At 48.5% G+C, this 17,411-nt stretch overlaps 1 protein-coding gene across 2 annotated transcripts in view; it reads left to right on the forward strand.

Moving 5' to 3' along the window:
• LOC140384635 (switch-associated protein 70-like) overlaps positions 1 to 17,411 on the forward strand; it is a 297,297-nt gene that overhangs the window by 188,730 nt on the left and 91,156 nt on the right. For both annotated transcript variants that reach the window (XM_072466523.1, XM_072466524.1), the window contains exon 5: positions 8,432 to 8,578. In XM_072466523.1, the coding sequence (XP_072322624.1) occupies positions 8,432 to 8,578 (147 nt within the window). The remainder of the gene's footprint in view (positions 1 to 8,431; positions 8,579 to 17,411) is intronic.

A 17,411-nucleotide genomic window follows, 5' to 3' on the forward strand; every position in this document is an offset into this window, starting at 1 on the left:
AAGGCTGTGGAGGCCAAATCACCGAGTGTCTTTAAGACAGAGATAGATAGGTTCTTGATTAATAAGGGGATTAGGGGTTATGGGGAGAAGGCAGGAGAATGGAGATGAGAAACATATCAGCCATGATTGAATGACGGAGCAGACTTGATGGGCTGAATGGCCTAATTCTGTTCCTATGTCTTATTCTCTGCAGAAAGGAAAGATAGTTGTGGTTGTTGGAAGCTAATCATTTCAACCTTAGGACATCAGTTCCACAGGGCAGTACCCTTTATTCTTATTAGACTCTTCTTTAGGAGTTTGATTTCACTGGTTGACTTGATCGGCCATTTCAGAGGGCAGTTGAGAGTCAACCACAGATTGCTGTGGGTCTGGAGTCACATGTAGGTCAGAGCTGGGAGGGTAGTTTCCTGATGATTATTACTGAGATAAACTTTTTATTCCAGATTTATTAACTAATTGTATTCAAATTCCCCCAGTACCATGGTGGCATAAAACTCATGTCTCAGGAACATTAGTCCAGGATTACGAGTCCAGAAATATTACCATTATTCTACCATCCTCCTATTCTTCGAAGGGGAATAATGAGTGCCTTGGATATATTAATGGTGATAAAAGATGATTACATGACAAAATAGGGAGTACACCTGAAAAACACCAAGTGTTTAGTCCTTTAGCACAGGGCTAAATCGCTGGCTTTGAAAGCAGACCAAGGCAGGCCAGCAGCATGGTTCGATTCCCGTAACCACCTCCCTGAACAAGCGCCGGAATGTGGCGACTAGGGGCTTTTCACAGTAACTTCATTTGAAGCCTACTTGTGACAATAAGCGATTTTCATTTTCATTCACAAGCAGTACTGGCACTGATTTTGCTGATTAAAGCAGCTATGGTGGATCTTTGTATGGTAAGTGTAGAAAAGCATATTTCAGTATTTTAAAAGCTTACCAATGATTTGACACGTTGATTGGGCTGCAGTGATTCCTTTTGTTCCTCAGTGGACCTGCCAGCTCTACTTAAATTTAGAGGGTGTGGGGGAGACCAGGTGATGTGGGCGGGGACTATCAGTTTCTCCGTGGGCTCTCGCGTCACACTCTTTATGATCCTTACTTTCTCCTGTTTGCACAGCATATGCTTGCCTGATCTGAGGGTTAATACTCAGTAGTATGTCCTTCGGAGATTTTTGGATAAGCATTGGAAGGAAAATGCTGAAGAATTTGAAAGATTCCAGAGAGAAAAGGGAGCAGTCGGGTGCAAGAGGGATAGTGTTGCCTTTTCAATATGGCGACTTGATCCTTGAGCGGTCTCTCGATCTGGCGCCTTCAAAGGCATTGAAAATACTGACTGTGAACATTATCAGAGTAATGGACGACAGACTCGGCTTGTTGACATGGAATTTGAGTGACCACGAGTCCGAGTTGCAGAATACTAATGAAAGGCTCAACGAAACAGAGGAAAGAATCCTGAAGATCTAAAATATTGTCTCCTCAGCTGAAGCGCTCATTCAATCCTTGGGTAAGCAGCTACGTGGTATGTCAGAAATCCTGGAAGATTCGGAGAACCGAGGCTGGAGGGAGAATGGCCGGGTCGTCGGTCTGCCAGAAGGAGTAGAGGATTAGACTCCTGTTACGTTCTTTGAGAGCTGGCTACCACGTTTCATTAAGCTGGAAGTGAAGAATTCCCACTGCTGCCGCCACGCACGGTACAGGACAGGGTGCTGTTGGGGGTGTGGGTTGGAGAGGGGAAGATCTCGGCAACATACCAGGTGATGCAAGAGGAGGAGGAGGCCTCAATGGGGGTGCTGAAAGGTAATTGGGGGAGGAGATCGAGGAGGGGATGTGGGCAGATGCCCTAGGGAGGGTGAACTCTTCCTCTTCTTGCTGCACAGGGCACACATGACCGGGACAAGGATGAGCCGTTTTTTTGGGGGTGAGGACAGGTGTGTTAGGTGCTCAGGGAGCCCAGCGAACCACACCCATATGTTCGGGGCATGCCCAGCGCTGGAGGAATTTTGGAAGGGCGTAGCGAGGACGGTGTCGAGGGTGGTAGGATCCAGGGTCAAACCAGGCTGGGGGCTCGCAATATTTGGGGTTGCAGAGGAGCCGGGAGTGCAGGAGGTGAAAGAGGCCGGTATTCTGGCCTTTGCGTCCCTGGTAGCCCGGCGAAGGATTCTTCTTCAGTGGAAGGATGCGAGGCCTCCAAGCGTGGAATCCTGGATCAACAATATGGCGGGGTTTATTAAATTGGAGAGGGTGAAATTTGCCTTGAGGAGATCGGTGCAAGGGTTCTTCAGGCGGTGGCAACCGTTCTTGGACTTCCTGGCAGAACGGTAGACAATGGTCAGCAGCAGCAGCAACCCGGGGTGGGGGTGGGTTCTATTTTATTTTTGTTTGTCTATACTGGGGGATCTGAGGGGGTGTATATATTTGCTCTGTGTTTCGGTGGGTGTTAATATATTATTTATGTATAGGGGGAGGGGGGCACTGGGTTGTTTTGTTTTGTTTTGTATTTAATTCTATTGGATTCCTTTTACATTTTGTTGTTGATATTTTGTGAAAACTTTAATAACAATTATTTAAAAAAATAAAATAAACTGGAAGTGAAGGCTGGGTTTTTCAGATTAGAAAGGGTGCATCGTACCCTGTCTTTGAGGCCCAGGGACAGCCAATGTCCCAGGCCCGTAATCATTCGATTCCACAATTTCAAAGATCGCCAGCGGTTCTGGAGGCGGTGAGGCGTGGGGGGACCTGGCTCCATGAAGGGATGAGGGTCTCCTTTTTCCAGGACGTTTTAGCAGCGACACATCTGAAGCATTGAGGCTTCGATGAAGTTCGGAAACAGCTCGAGGCAGCTGGAATGAATTATGTCCTGCGTCATCCTGCAACCCTGAGCATGATATCTGACGACTCGATTAAGTCTTTCGATAATCTGACTAGAGCCTTGGCCTTCGTAAAGTCCACAGAAGGCAGAGACTTGGACTGACAGCAGGCAGCTCGTTCGTTGAAATTTAAAATCTGGACTTTCTTCCTGTAATTTGTTTTGTCTGATTCTATATTTTTGTCTGATTTTATATTGTCATATATCCTGTTTATGGGGAGGTGTTAACATTTGAACACTGGAATGAATGTCTTATCCTAGCGGCCAGGTCTCTGGCACGGAGTCTGGCTCTGGGGCTCAGAAGGGAAGGGGGGAGAATAGAAAAGCAATAGTTGTAGGAGATTCAATGGTTAGGGGAATAGATAGGAGATTCTGTGGTCGCGAGCGAGACTACCGGAAGGTATGTTGCCTCCCGGGTGCCAGGGCTAGTGATGTCTCGGATCGTGTCTTCAGGATCCTTAAGGGGGAGGGGGAGCAGCCAGAAGTCGTGGTGCACATTGGTGCCAACGACGTAGGTAGGAAAAGGGGTGTGGAGGTAATAAACGAGTTTAGGGAGTTAGGCTGGAAGTTAAAAGCCAGGACAGACAGAGTTGTCATCTCTGGTTTGTTGCCGGGGCCACGTGATAGCGAGGCTAGGAATAGGGAGAGAGTGCAGCTGAACACGTGGCTGCAGGAATGGTGTAGGAGGGAGGGCTTCAGGTATTTGGATAATTGGAGCGCATTCTGGGGAAGGTGAGACCTGTACAAGCAGGGCGGGTTGCATCTGAACCAGAGGGGCACCAATATCCTGGGAGGGAGGTTTTCTAGTACTCTTCGGGAGGGTTTAAACAAATTGGGCAGGGGAATGGGAACCGGATTTGTAGTCCAGCAACTAAGGTAGCCAATATTCAGGACGCCAAAGCGTGTAATGAGGCAGTGGGGAAGGGAACACTGACAAAGGAGAGTACTTGCAGGCACGGAGATGGGTTGAAGTGTGTATACTTCAACGCAAGGAGCATCAGGAATAAGGTGGGTGAACTTAAGGCATGGATCGGTACTTGGGACTACGATGTGGTGGCCATCACGGAAACTTGGATAGAAGAGGGGCAGAAATGGTTGTTGGAGGTCCCTGGTTATAGATGTTTCAATAAGATTAGGGAGGGTGGTAAAAGAGGTGGGGGGGGGGGGGGTGGCATTGTTAATTAGAGATAGTATAGCAGCTGCAGAAAGGCAGTTCGAGGAGTATCAGCCTACTGAGGTAGTATGGGTTGAAGTCAGAAATAGGAAAGGAGCAGTCACCTTGTTAGGAGTTTTCTATAGGCCCCCCAATAGTAGCAGAGATGTGGAGGAACAGATTGGGAAACAGATTTTGGAAAGGTGCAGAAGTCACAGGGTAGTAGTCATGGATGGCTTTAACTTCCCAAACATTGAGTGGAAACTCTTTAGATCAAATAGTTTGGATGGGGTGGTGTTTGTGCAGTGTGTCCAGGAAGCTTTTCTAACACAGTATGTCGATTGTCCGACCAAAGGAGGGGCAATATTGGATTTAGTACTTGGTAATGAACCAGGGCAAGTGATAGATTTGTTAGTGGGGGAGCATTTTGGAGATAGCGACCACAATTCTGTGACTTTCACTTTAGTAATGGAGAGGGATAGGTGCGTGCAACAGGGCAAGGTTTACAATTGGGGGAAGGGTAAATACGATGTTGTCAGACAAGAATTGAAGTGCATAAGTGGGGAACATAGGCTGTCAGGGAAGGAAACAAGTGAAATGTGGAACTTGTTCAAGGAACAGGTACTACGTGCCCTTGATATGTATGTCCCTGTCAGGCAGGGAAGAGATGGTCGAGTGAGGGAACCATGGTTGACAAGAGAGGTTGAATGTCTTGTTAAGAGGAAAAAGGAGACTTATGTAAGGCTGAGGAAACAAGGTTCAGACAGGGCGTTGGAGGGATACAAGATAGGCAGGAGGGAACTGAAGATAGGGATTAGGAGAGCTAAGAGAGGGCATGAACAATCTTTGGCGGGTAGGATCAAGGAAAACCCCAAGGCCTTTTACACATATGTGAGAAATATGAGAATGACTAGAGCGAGGGTAGGTCCGATCAAGGACAGTAGCGGGAGATTGTGTATTGAGTCTGAAGAGATAGGAGAGGTCTTGAACGAGTACTTTTCTTCTGTATTTACAAATGAGAGGGGCCATATTGTTGGAGAGGACAGTGTGAAACAGACTGGTAAGCTCGAGGAAATACTTGTTAGGAAGGAAGATGTGTTGGGCATTTTGAAAAACTTGAGGATAGACAAGTCCCCCGGGCCTGACGGGATATATCCAAGGATTCTATGGGAAGCAAGAGATGAAATTGTAGAGCCGTTGGCAATGATCTTTTCGTCCTCACTGTCAACAGGGGTGGTACCAGGGGATTGGAGAGTGGCGAATGTCGTGCCCCTGTTCAAAAAAGGGACTAGGGATAACCCTGGGAATTACAGGCCAGTTAGTCTTACTTCGGTGGTAGGTAAAGTCATGGAAAGGGTACTGAAGGATAGGATTTCTGAGCATCTGGAAAGACACTGCTTGATTTGGGATCGTCAGCACGGATTTGTGAGGGGTAGGTCTTGCCTTACAAGTCTTATTGAATTCTTTGAGGAGGTGACCAAGCATGTGGATGAAGGTAAAGCAGTGGATGTAGTGTACATGGATTTTAGTAAGGCATTTGATAAGGTTCCCCATGGTAGGCTTCTGCAGAAAGTAAGGAGGCATGGGATAGTGGGAAGTTTGGCCAGTTGGATAACAAATTGGCTAATTGATAGAAGTCAGAGAGTGGGGGTGGATGGCAAATATTCAGCCTGGATCCCAGTTACCAGTGGCGTACCGCAGGGATCAGTTCTGGGTCCTCTGCTGTTTGTGATTTTCATTAATGACTTGGATGAGGGAGTTGAAGGGTGGGTCAGTAAATTTGCAGACGATATGAAGATTGGTGGAGTTGTGGATAGTGAGGAGGGCAGTTGTCGACTGCAAAGAGATATAGATAGGATGCAGAGCTGGGCTGAGAAGTGGCAGATGGAGTTTAACCCTGAAAAGTGTGAGGTTGTCCATTTTGGAAGGACAAATATGAATACGGAATACAGGGTTAATGGTAGAGTTCTTGGCAATGTGGAGGAGCAGAGAGATCTTGGGGTCTCTGTTCATACATCTTTGAAAGTTGCCACTCAAGTGGATAGAGCTGTGAAGAAGGCCTATGGTGTGCTAGCGTTCAGTAGCAGAGGGATTGAATTTAAGAGCCGTGAGGTGATGATGCAGCTGTACAAAACTTTGGTAAGGCCATATTTGGAGTACTGTGTACAGTTCTGGTCGCCTCATTTTAGGAAGGATGTGGAAGCTTTGGAAAAGGTGCAAAGGAGATTTACCAGGATGTTGCCTGGAATGGAGAGTAGGTCTTATGAGGAAAGGTTGAGGGTGCTAGGCTTTTTCTCATTAGAACGGAGAAGGATGAGGGGCGACTTGATAGAGGTTTATAAGATGATCAGGGGAATAGATAGAGTAGACAGTCAGAGACTTTTTCCCCGGGTGGAACAAACCATTACAAGGGGACATAAATTTAAGGTGAATGGTGGAAGATATAGGGGGGATGTCAGAGGTAGGTTCTTTACCCAGAGAGTAGTGGGGGCATGGAATGCACTGCCTGTGGAAGTACTTGAGTCGGAAACATTAGGGACCTTCAATCAGCTATTGGATAGGTACATGGATTACGGTAAAATGATATAGTGTAGATTTATTTGTTCTTAAGGGCAGCACGGTAGCATTGTGGATAGCACAATTGCTTCACAACTCCAGGGTCCCAGGTTTGATTCCGGCTTGGGTCACTGTCTGTGCGAAGTCTGCACATCCTCCCCGTATCTGCGTGGGTTTCCTCCGGGTGCTCCGGTTTCCTCCCACAGTCCAAAGGTGTGCAGGTTAGGTGGGTTGGCCATGATAAATTGCCATTAGTGTCCAAAATTGCCCTTAGTGTTGGGTGGAGGTATTGACTTTGGGTAGAGTGCTCTTTCCAAGAGCCGGTGCAGACTCAATGGGCCGAATGGCCTCCTTCTGCACTGTAAATTCAATGATAATCTATGATTAATCTAGGACAAAGGTTCGGCACAGCATCGTGGGCCGAAGGGCCTGTTCTGTGCTGTATTTTTCTATGTTCTAACCTTAATAATCTTGTGGAGTTTTATTCATGATAGCTGTGCCACGTGCTAAGTAGCCATCGTCTTTGTTCTTGTCCATATATTTATGATGGTAATATTGAATGTTTGGTACCCTCTCTGAAGGTTTGAATGTGATCCAAGTTTTCCAGAAGCGGTCATTGGATGTGTTAGTGATCTCCTTGGATGCGGAGAAGGGTGCAATGGAATGTCTTAACTTATACGTTGTGGAGATTTGGGCTGGGTGAGGAATGTGCCAAGTAGATTATTCAGGTGTTGTACCGGAGGCCTTTGGCGGCAGTGCTCATAAATGGTTATTGATCTGTGAGTTTTGGTCTTCAGAGAGGGACTGCTCCCGTCCTCCTTGCTGTTCACACTGGCCATAAAGCCTTTGGCGGAGGCTGTTAGGCAAGATCCCTTGATATGTGAGCTGTGCTGTGGGGGGCTGTGCTGTGGGGAGTGGGGGGGTGGGAGTTGCATGAGATCACGCTTTATGCTGGCGATGTGCTGCCGTTTGTGTTGAAGTCGGATGTTTCAGTTACCCCTATCACTGACACGGTAGATAGATATAGCACCTTCTCTGGTTATAAGATTAATCTTATAAAGTCAGAAGCTCCGCTATGTCTGACCTACTCATGCAAGGTTTCCCATGAGCCATATTGCAAGTCGCGATCTCGCTATACATAAAGGTATGTAAGTTGATAGATGATCCGATCTTGTGTATATGCCTTATCATCTTGCTCCCCCACTTTCTGATTGATCCAGTGTTAAAATTGGAGGACACTCGTTCTTAAGGACTGTTGTTCTGAATTTATCCTGATTTTATATTTGCAGGAATATTTGTTCTGTACTGTAGCAGTTATGCTTTGAAAACGTTGCGTTACTTGCAAAAAAATTGTAAAACTCTAATTAAACTATATATCAAAAAACATTTAGGGAATATAGTTCCTGAATTCATGCCTGTCCACTTGCATGGAGCTGTTTGTATTGCTTTAGATGTTCAAGCCATGTGGTTATTGGTTATTGGAAAACTGAATGGGAGGAGGTCGTTCAGCCCTGAACCTGCTCTGCAATTCAGTGAGATCATGACTGATATGTGACTTAACCTCTTTCACCTGCCTTTACTCCGTGCGGGGGGGGGGGGCTTATGCACCGTAAGCCGTGCCAACGGCCTATTTTGTTACTTTTATTGTTTTATCCAAGTCCGTAATAAATATAGTGAAATGTGGTGAATGCACCACATATCCGCGTGGGACATCACTGGTCACTTCCTTCCAACATTCCCTCTCGTTTACTGCCTAACCAGGTGGATTATTTGCCTTCAATTCCTTGAGCTTTAATTGTAGCCAAGATCTCTTATGTTGAAATTAATGCTGCATCGTTATCTTTTAAATAGGGTTATATGTGGAAAAAAGGACACAAAAGGAAGAACTGGAATGAGCGTTGGTTTTTACTGAAGCCTGATGTCATTTCATATTACGTTGGTGAAGATCTGAACGATAAAAAAGGAGATATTTTATTGAGCTCCAAATGCTTTGTGGAGGTAAATGGACCTAAATGTTAAAAACTGCATAAGTGGCAAAAAGAGGCCTTCGAACAAAAATAAATCTGAGTTTGCATTTTTTGTTTTGGAAGCGTTAACACTGTAAAAAGTGGTTAGATCTGTGAGTAAATTATGCCGTTGCTGGTGCTTTTAATGTTTGCAGTATTTTTCAAACTCCCAGCAAGTGCATGCAATTCCCTGACCATCATAATTAACTTGTAATTAATCAAAATACATTCCTTTTGGATAATACTAGCAAATTGGGGAAATTAAATGCTGTAATGTTTGCTGGTGTCAGTTGATCAAACATCCAGGAACACTAAAGCTGAAGTCACATGCAGACCAAATAGGGTAAGAACAGCAGACTTCCTTCCCGAAAAGACATTACTGAAGTAACTGGGTTTCTGTGGTTATCAAACAGCTGCCCTTTACTGGTACTAGTTTTTAGAACTGATTTAAATGCTCAAACAGGCAGTGGTGGGATTTGAACTCTCATTTGTATCTGAATTATTAATCCAGATCTCTGAATTACCAGCCCAATAATGTGAGCTGTGAGCTATTCACTGACATGCCCACTGTGTCTGAGAATGGTGGTTCACAAACTGGGGTCTACTGATCCCTGTGTATCCATAGAGATTTACCAGGGGAACCATAAGAGGGGGCTGGTCTCCCCACACAGCTGAAGGATGTGGGCGACCACCCAGGCTGCCATGGTCAAGTGAGCGAATGAGTATCAGCCAGAGCCATGCTCTGCTCCTTAATGTTTTCCTCCTCCTTCCCTAGTGATCTGTTTGGGTTCCTGGTCTCTCTGAGTTGTGCTCTCCTATGCTCCTGTTAAAGATAAACTCTGCAATACGAAGCAGGCATATTCATCTCACTGATATACTTGAGTAATACTCTTTACGTGCAGCATTTTAATATGATAAGTATTATGCAGTATTATAATTCAGATGGGAGTCCATGATTTTTAATCCACTTGAAAAGCAGCCCACCGAGCACAAAGGTTTGGGAAGCACTGTCCTGCACTGTGTTTTCAAACTTTCTTTCCGGGATCCACCAGCCGACTTTCACAACCCACGCTGACCGATCTTCATGATAAATGCCACATTCGTTTGCCTTTAACATGAAAGAGGAGCCTACGATCTCACTCCAAAATGGCTCAGACTTCAATGAGTTCTTTTATGCCGACTTAATCTTTGTGAGAACGGAAAATCCAACCTCACATTTATCAGTCAACGTGAAGGGCAATAGCAACAAAATGCTTGTTTTACTCAGCACTGGATACTCCTGGGAGATGAGACTCCAGAATGTTGACAGCCTCATGGGCTTTTGCCGTGCTTTTAGTGTGCTGTCACAGGTCAGGTGCAGCAACGTAGTCTTTTCATTTGGAGTCAGCTGTAAGTTAATAACTGACACTGGTTTCAACCTCAAAGGGAATTTTTCACCCACCACTTCTCTTTCAAAATCTGAAACTTCTCCTCTCTGCATATAACACACTTAAGCTTTGCATTCGTATTGCATTGGTAATTGACAAAGGCATAACTCAAGAAATCATCTTTCTACTGCTTTGTTCACGAGTTAAGTTTCTCCTTTATGATCTGTTAAAGTCTGTACAGAGCTAACACTAGCACTGCTCTGTCCTACCATGGATTCTCCTGAGTAGCTATCCCCAGCAGGTTCAGATGTGAGATCCTGGCCAGTAGGCGCTCTGCCTATTTGTTTCTCTGGTTGTCTCTTGTAACCAAAAGGATTCATTTTCACGGTCCTCGTGCCTTGCTTGCTAGCGACTAGAAAATGGAATAAGCTCTCCTCTGTGCTTTGAGGCTAAAAGTACGTACGCACAGGACACTTGAAGTCAAGTGTACGTGCTCACTGCTGTCGCTTCTGGCTGGAAGACTGCACACAGCCTTATTTCACACTCACCTAAAAGGCTGCCGTGGACCTCCAGTGACGACCATGGAGTGTGTGGTCGCACACAGGGCAGCTCGGGCTCGAAGGCGTTGGTCTGGGCTCCTTTTACCCGAACATGGGGTAGTTTCGACAGGAAAACGAAGCTGAAGGTGTGGAGGAGAAGTTCCCCCTGTAAGTGGCATGTCTGCTGGTTACCAGACCCGACAAAGAAAGGGTAAGGTCCTGGCCCCGGAACTGGAGGAGACCTTTGAAGCAGTAATAATTGTGAAGATGGCGGAGGGAAAAGGGTTGTCGGTAGTTGGAAAGCCCCAGATGGAGCAGTTGATGACATTTACTAAAGAGGAGTTCCACCAGCAACGAAAGGAGATGCATGAGGACCGGTCAAGGCCATTGAGGAGTGGTAGTACCCCTGAAAGGATCGATGGAGCGAGTGGAGAAATGGCTCGAAGCTCAGGGGTCACAGATATGGGAGATGGAGAAGGTGATGTCCGAGCACAGTGATCGGTTGGAGGCGGAGGTGGGGCTCCTGGGGGACCGTTGCAAGTTATTAAGGGCAAAGGTAGAGGAGCAGGAGAACCAGTCCAGGACGCAGAATTTGAATATCATTGGCCTGCCGGAGGGTGTGGAAGGTAAAAGTGCCATGAGAAACGTTTCAAGGATGCTGGTGGGGCTGGTTGCGGAGGGGGTGCTGGACGAGGCCCCAAGGGTGGACAGGACGCACAGGTCCCGAAGGCAAAAGCCAAGAGCAGTGATTGTGAAGCTTCACAAGTTTGTGAAGAAGGAAAAGATCCTGCGGTGGGCCAAGGAGAAGCAAAACTGCAAATGTGAGGGGAACCGTATTTGAATTTACCAGGATATCGGTGTGGAGCTGGTGAAAAAGTGTGCTGGGTTTAACAAGGCCAAGGCAATGCTATACCAAAGGCAGGTTCAGTTCCGGGTACTGTACCTGGCGAAACTATGGGTAACTTTTGATGGTCGGGGGTATTTTGAAAGGCGAGAAGAGGCCAGTGACTTCATTAGAGACCATAAATCTCTTATCTTTTATTGTCACAAGTAGGCTTACGTTAACACTGCAATGAAGTTATTGTGAAAAGCCCCTAGTCGCCACATTCTGGCGCCTGTTCGGGTACGCAGAGGGAGAATTCAGAATTCTCAGCTGGTACGGGAATTCAACCGGTGCTGCTGGCCTTGCTCTGCATCACAAACCAGCTGTCTAGCCTATTGAGCTGGGGGAGAACTGAATGTTTTTTTTTAAGAAACATTTTATTGACGTATTTTTTGGTATTATAACAACAACACAATAAACAATGTACATGAAACTATAAACATAGTGCAAAAGCCGTCTCCCTCCCTTACAGGTCCCACCTTTATTAACCCCCTATTCTAAGCTAAACTAACCCCTCCCCCCTTTCTGTTGACGATTAATTTTCCATGAAGAAGTCGACGAATGGTTGCCACCTCTGGGTGAATCATTCCAAACAGAGAAAGCTAGCCATGTCCAATAGCCAGGTCTCCAACTTCAGGGGCTTTGAGTCCGTCCCAGCTAACAATATCCGTCTCCGGGCTAAGCAAAAGCCAGAACGTCTGCCTCTTTCTCCTCCTGGATTCCCGGATCTTCTGACTCCCCGAAAATCGGCACCTCTGGACTCAGCGCCACCCTTGTTTTTAACACCGTGGGCATGACATCTGCAAACCCCTGGCAAAATCACCTAAGCTTCGGACATGCCCAGAACATGTGGACATGGTTCGCTAGTCCTCCCGCACATTTTGCACATCTGTCTTCCATAGAATAGAATCATAGAATCAACAGTGCAGAAGGAGGCCATTCAGCCCATCGAGTCTGCACCGGCTCTTTGAAAGAGCACCCTACCCACAGCTCCACCCTATCCCCATAACCAGACCCAACAAAAGGGCAATTTTAGACACTAAGGTCAATTTAGCATGACCAATCCACCTAACCTGCACATCTTTGGACTGTGGGAGGAAACCGGAGCACCCGGAGGAAACCCACGTACACACGGGGAGAACGTGCAGACTCCATACAGACAGGGACCCAAGCCGGGAATCGAACCTGGGACTCTGGACCACCCCAAAGAATCTGCTCATCCGGGCCACTGTAATGTGAGCCCGGTGAACGACCTTAACTTGTATCAGGCTGAGCCTGGCATAGGTTGCGGACGCGTTGACTCTACTCAATGCGTCCGCCCATAGACCATCCTCTATCTCTCCTCCCAGCTCCTCCTTCCACTTGTGCTTCAGCTCCTCGGTCTGCGTCTCCTCTGACCCCATAAGTTCCTTGTAAATGTCAGAGACGCTCCCTTCTCCTACGCACCCTCTGGAAATTACCCTGTCCTGAATCCCCCTTAGCGGTAGGAGCGGGAAGGTTGACACCTGTTCACGTAGGAGGTCCCGCACCTGCAGATACCTGAATTTGTTTCCACTTGCCAACCCAAACTTCTCCTCCAGCGCCCTCAAATTCGGAAAGCTCCCCTCTATAAACATATCCCCCATCCTCTCAATCCCTGCTCTCCGCCATATCTGGAACCACCCGTCCATACTTCCCGGGGCAAACCAGGTGATTATTACAGATTGGGATGCTCCCTCTGCTCCCACATGTCTCCTCCATTTCCCCAGACTCTCAGGCCGCCACCACCACGGGGCTGGTGGAGTACCGTGCCGGCGGGAACGGCAGAGGCGCAGTTCCCAACGCCCCCAGACTGGTGCTCTTGCATGAAGCCGCCTCCATACGCACCCATGCCGACCCCTCCCCTACCACACACTTCCTGATCATGGCTATGTTCGCCGCCCAGTAATAGTTACTAAAATTTGGCAGCGCCAGCCCGCCCTCTCCCCAACTCCGCTCAAGCATTACCTTCCTTGTCCGCGGGGTCTTGCCCACCCAAACAAAGCCAGAGATCGCTTTGTTGACCCGTTTAAAAAAGGACCTTGGAATAAAGATGGGGAGACATGGAAACACGAACAGGAATCTTGGGAGGACCGTCATCTTCACTGTCTGCATCCTCCCAGCTAATGACAACGGGAGCATGTCCCATCTCCGAAAATCATCCTTCATTTGGTCCACCAGCCGGGCCAGATTCAATTTATGCAGCCGGTCCCATTCCCGCGCTACTTGAATGCCCAGGTACCTAAAGATTCCCTCTACTAATCTAAACGGCAGCTCCCCCAATCGCCTCTCCTGTCCCCTCGCCTGGACCGCAAATGTCTCCCTTTTCCTCATATTTAGCTTATATCCCGAAACCCGGCCAAATTCCCCGAGAATCCTCGCGATTTCTTCCATCCCCTCGAATGGGTCCGATACATACAGAAGCAGGTCGTCTGCATAGAGCGAGACACTGTGCCCCAAAACCACCCCCCCCCGGACCAGCCCCTTCCAGCCCTTTTGAGGCTCTCAGAGCAATTGCCAGCGGTTCTATAGCTAGCGCAAATAACAGTGGGGAGAGGGGGCATCCCTGTCTCGTCCCCCGGTGCAGTTTAAAATAGTCCGATGTTGTCCTATTCATCCGTACACTTGCCACAGGAGCCTGATACAGTATCCTGACCTAGTCAATAAAGCCCCGCCCAAATCCGAATCGTCCCAGTACCTCCCACAGATAATCCCATTCTACTCGATCAAAAGCCTTTTCTGCATCCATTGCGATCACTACCTCCACCTCCCTACCTTCCGGGGGCATCATGATCACATTTAACAGCCTTCTTACATTGGCCACCATCTGTCTACCCTTAGCAAACCCCGTCTGGTCCTCCCCAATAACGTCCGGAACGCAATCCTCAATCCTGGAGGACAAAAGTTTGGCCAGCAGTTTGGTGTCCACATTCAACAGGGGTATCGGCCTATATGACCCACACAGCTCCGGGTTCTTGTCCCGCTTCAGAATCAGCAAAATCATGGCCTGTGACATCGTTTTTGTTTTAAAAAAAAAATCTTTTTATTGGCATTTCCCATATTTATAAACAGTTGTATATATACACATCACATTTTTCTCGCCTGTGCTAATTTCCTTTATTATACAGAGGTTTAGTTTGTCCTTCGTTTAACTGACCCTACGTGCCTTTCATTGCCCTCTGGATCGGACTATGGTTACTCCCCCTTCTCTGTTCGAAACCCTCCCCCCGCCCCAACCTCCGGGAAGAACCTATTCATTCGGCTTCTGGTCAGGAGCGCTCTGTGCACCACTTTGAGCTGCATTAGGCTTAGCCTTGCGCAGAAGGAGGTGGAGCTCACCCTGCTCAGCGCTTCTCTCCAGAGTCCCCATCCTACCTCTGTCCCCAGCTCGTCCTCCCATTTTTGTCTGGTCTCGTCCAGTGGTGTTCGGGCTCTGTCCAGTAGCTGTCTGTATATTTTCCCACTTAGCCCCCCCCCCCCTCGTTGCTTGTGCCTATCAGGTCCTCTAGTAGTGTGCTTTCTGGGGCCCCAGGGTACCCCACTGTCTCTTTGCGGAGGAAGTGTTTTATTTGGAGGTGTCCCATTTCCTGTCCTTTTGCTAGCCTCCACTTCCTCGTCAGTTCGTCTAGTGTCGCCAGTCCGTGCCCTACGTAGAAGTCCTCGACCGTCAATGTGCCCCCGTCCCACCTCCATCTTTTGAAGGTGGTATCTAGCATGGCTGGGGGGAATCTGTGATTGCTGCAGATGGGGGCCATGGGGAACATTTTAGTTATCCCGAAGTGTTGTCTGAGCTGGGTCCACGTTCTCAGCGTGGCCGCTACCACTGGGCTTGTTGTGTATCTTGTTGAGGGGGATGGGAGTGCTGCTGTAGCCAGGGCCCAGAGGGTCGTTCCTTTACAGGATGCCTCCTCCATTTGTACCCAATCTGTGTCAGGTTCTTGTACCCATCCCCTCACTCTTTCTGTCGTTGCTGCCCAGTGGTGGTACTGTAGGTTTGGTAAGGCCCAGCCCCCTTTGATTTTCCTTCTTTGCAGTGTCTGTTTTGGGGTTCTCGGGTTCTTCTCCCCCCCCCCCCCCCCCCCAACCACACACACACACACACACACACACACACACACAAACGCCATGATTAGACTGTCTATGCTTTGGAAAAAGGCCTTGGGGATGAAGATCGGGATGGATCTAAACAGAAAGAGGAACCTTGGCAGTACGTTCACCTTGATCGTCTGCACTCTCCCCGCCAGGGAGAGTGGGAGTGAGCCCCACCTTTGAAGGTCTCTTCTTACTTCCTCCACCAGGCTGGTCAGGTTCCACTTGTGGATCTGTGTCCAGTCTATGGCTATCTGGATCCCCAGGTAGCGGAATCTGTTCTGAGCCGTTTTGACAGCGAGCCCCTTCAGCTCTCTCCCTCCCCCGTTTGGGTTCATTGGGAATGTCTCGCTTTTGCCCAGGTTAAGTTTGTAGACCGAGAAGGTTCCAAACTCTTTCAGCATTTGCAGTATTGCCTTCAGTCCCTCCTGTGGCTTTGAGACATAGAGGAGCAGGTCATCTGCATAAAGTGAGACTCTCTCCTCTCTGTCTCCTCTCCGGATTCCCTTCCAGCTTTTCGTGTCCCGTAGGGCTATCGCCAGGTGTTCGATGGCTAGCGCGAACAAGAGTGGGGACATGGGGCAGCCCTGTCTTGTTCCTCTCTGCAGCTGGAAGTATTTAGGGCTGGTGGTGTTAGTTTGGACGCTCGCTTTGGGAGTGTTGTACAGGAGCCTCACCCAGGCGGTGAACCCCGCTCCTAGCCCAAACCGTTCCAGTACCTCGAGGAGGTATTTCCATTCGACTCTGTCGAAGGCCTTTTCTGCGTCCAGGGAGACGATCACCTCTGGTGTTCTCTCCCCGGGGGGGGGGGGGGGCGGGGGGGGTCATTATTACGTTCAGCAGCCACCTGATGGTCGCTGTGAGCTGCCTACCCTTGAAAAAGCCGGTTTGGTCCTCTGCGACCACCTCTGGTACACAGCCCTCCAGCCTTTTGGCCAGGACCTTTGCGAGTATTTTCGCATCCACGTTCAGCAGTGCAATGGGTCTGTATGATCCGCATTCCGTCAGCTCCTTATTTTTTTGGGGTATTAGTGTAATTGTGGCCTGCGTTAGCGTTGGGGGCAGGGTGCCCCTTGCCAGTGAGTCTGCGAACATGTCCCTTAGGTGTGGGGCCAGGACTGGTGCAAATTGTTTGGAGAAGTCTGCCGGGAATCCATCGGGTACCGGTGCCTTCCCCGCCTGCATGGAGCTGATGCTCTCCCAGGTCTATTGGTGCTTCCAGCTCCGCCCATCTGTCTTCCCCCACAACTGGTAGTTTCAGTCTGTCTAGGAACAGTTTCATCCCCGTGTCGGTGGACAGTCCCTGGTAAAAGGTCTCAAATGCCCGATTGACCTCCTTTGGTTCTGTTACCAGTCTGCCTTTGCCATCCTTTACCTGCGCTATTTCCCTTGTGGCTGCCTGCTTTCTCAGCTGGTGAGCCAATAGGCGGCCAGCCTTGTCTCCGTGTTCGTAGAAGGTCCCCTGTGTCTGGCGGAGTTGGTACACTGCTTTCCTCGTGGATAGCAGGTTAAAATCCATTTGCAGCTTTTTCCTCTCCGCCAGCAGCCCTACGGTCGGGGCCTCGGAGTATTTTCTGTCAACTTCTAGGATGGAGTCCACCAGTTGTTGCCTGGCCATCCTCTCTTCCCTATCTCTGCTTGCCTTGTAGGCTATGATCTCTCCTCTAATCACGGCCTTCAGTGCCTCCCAGAACGTGGAGGGTGAGACCTCCCCGTTTTGGTTGTTACTCACGTAGTCGCTTATGGCCCGCGATGTTTTCTGACAGAAGGCCTTGTCGGTCAGGAGGTCTGTGTCTAGCCTCCATGTGGGGCACTGGGCCCGGCCTGTCTCCAACCTCACATCCATATAGTGTGGAGCGTGGTCAGAGATAACGATCCCGGAGCACTGCGTTCCCGTGATCCCTTGAAGCACCGATTTCCCCACTGCAA

This window comes from Scyliorhinus torazame, chromosome 10, assembly GCF_047496885.1.
Source record: "Scyliorhinus torazame isolate Kashiwa2021f chromosome 10, sScyTor2.1, whole genome shotgun sequence".
In the NCBI taxonomy this organism is placed as follows: domain Eukaryota; kingdom Metazoa; phylum Chordata; class Chondrichthyes; order Carcharhiniformes; family Scyliorhinidae; genus Scyliorhinus; species Scyliorhinus torazame.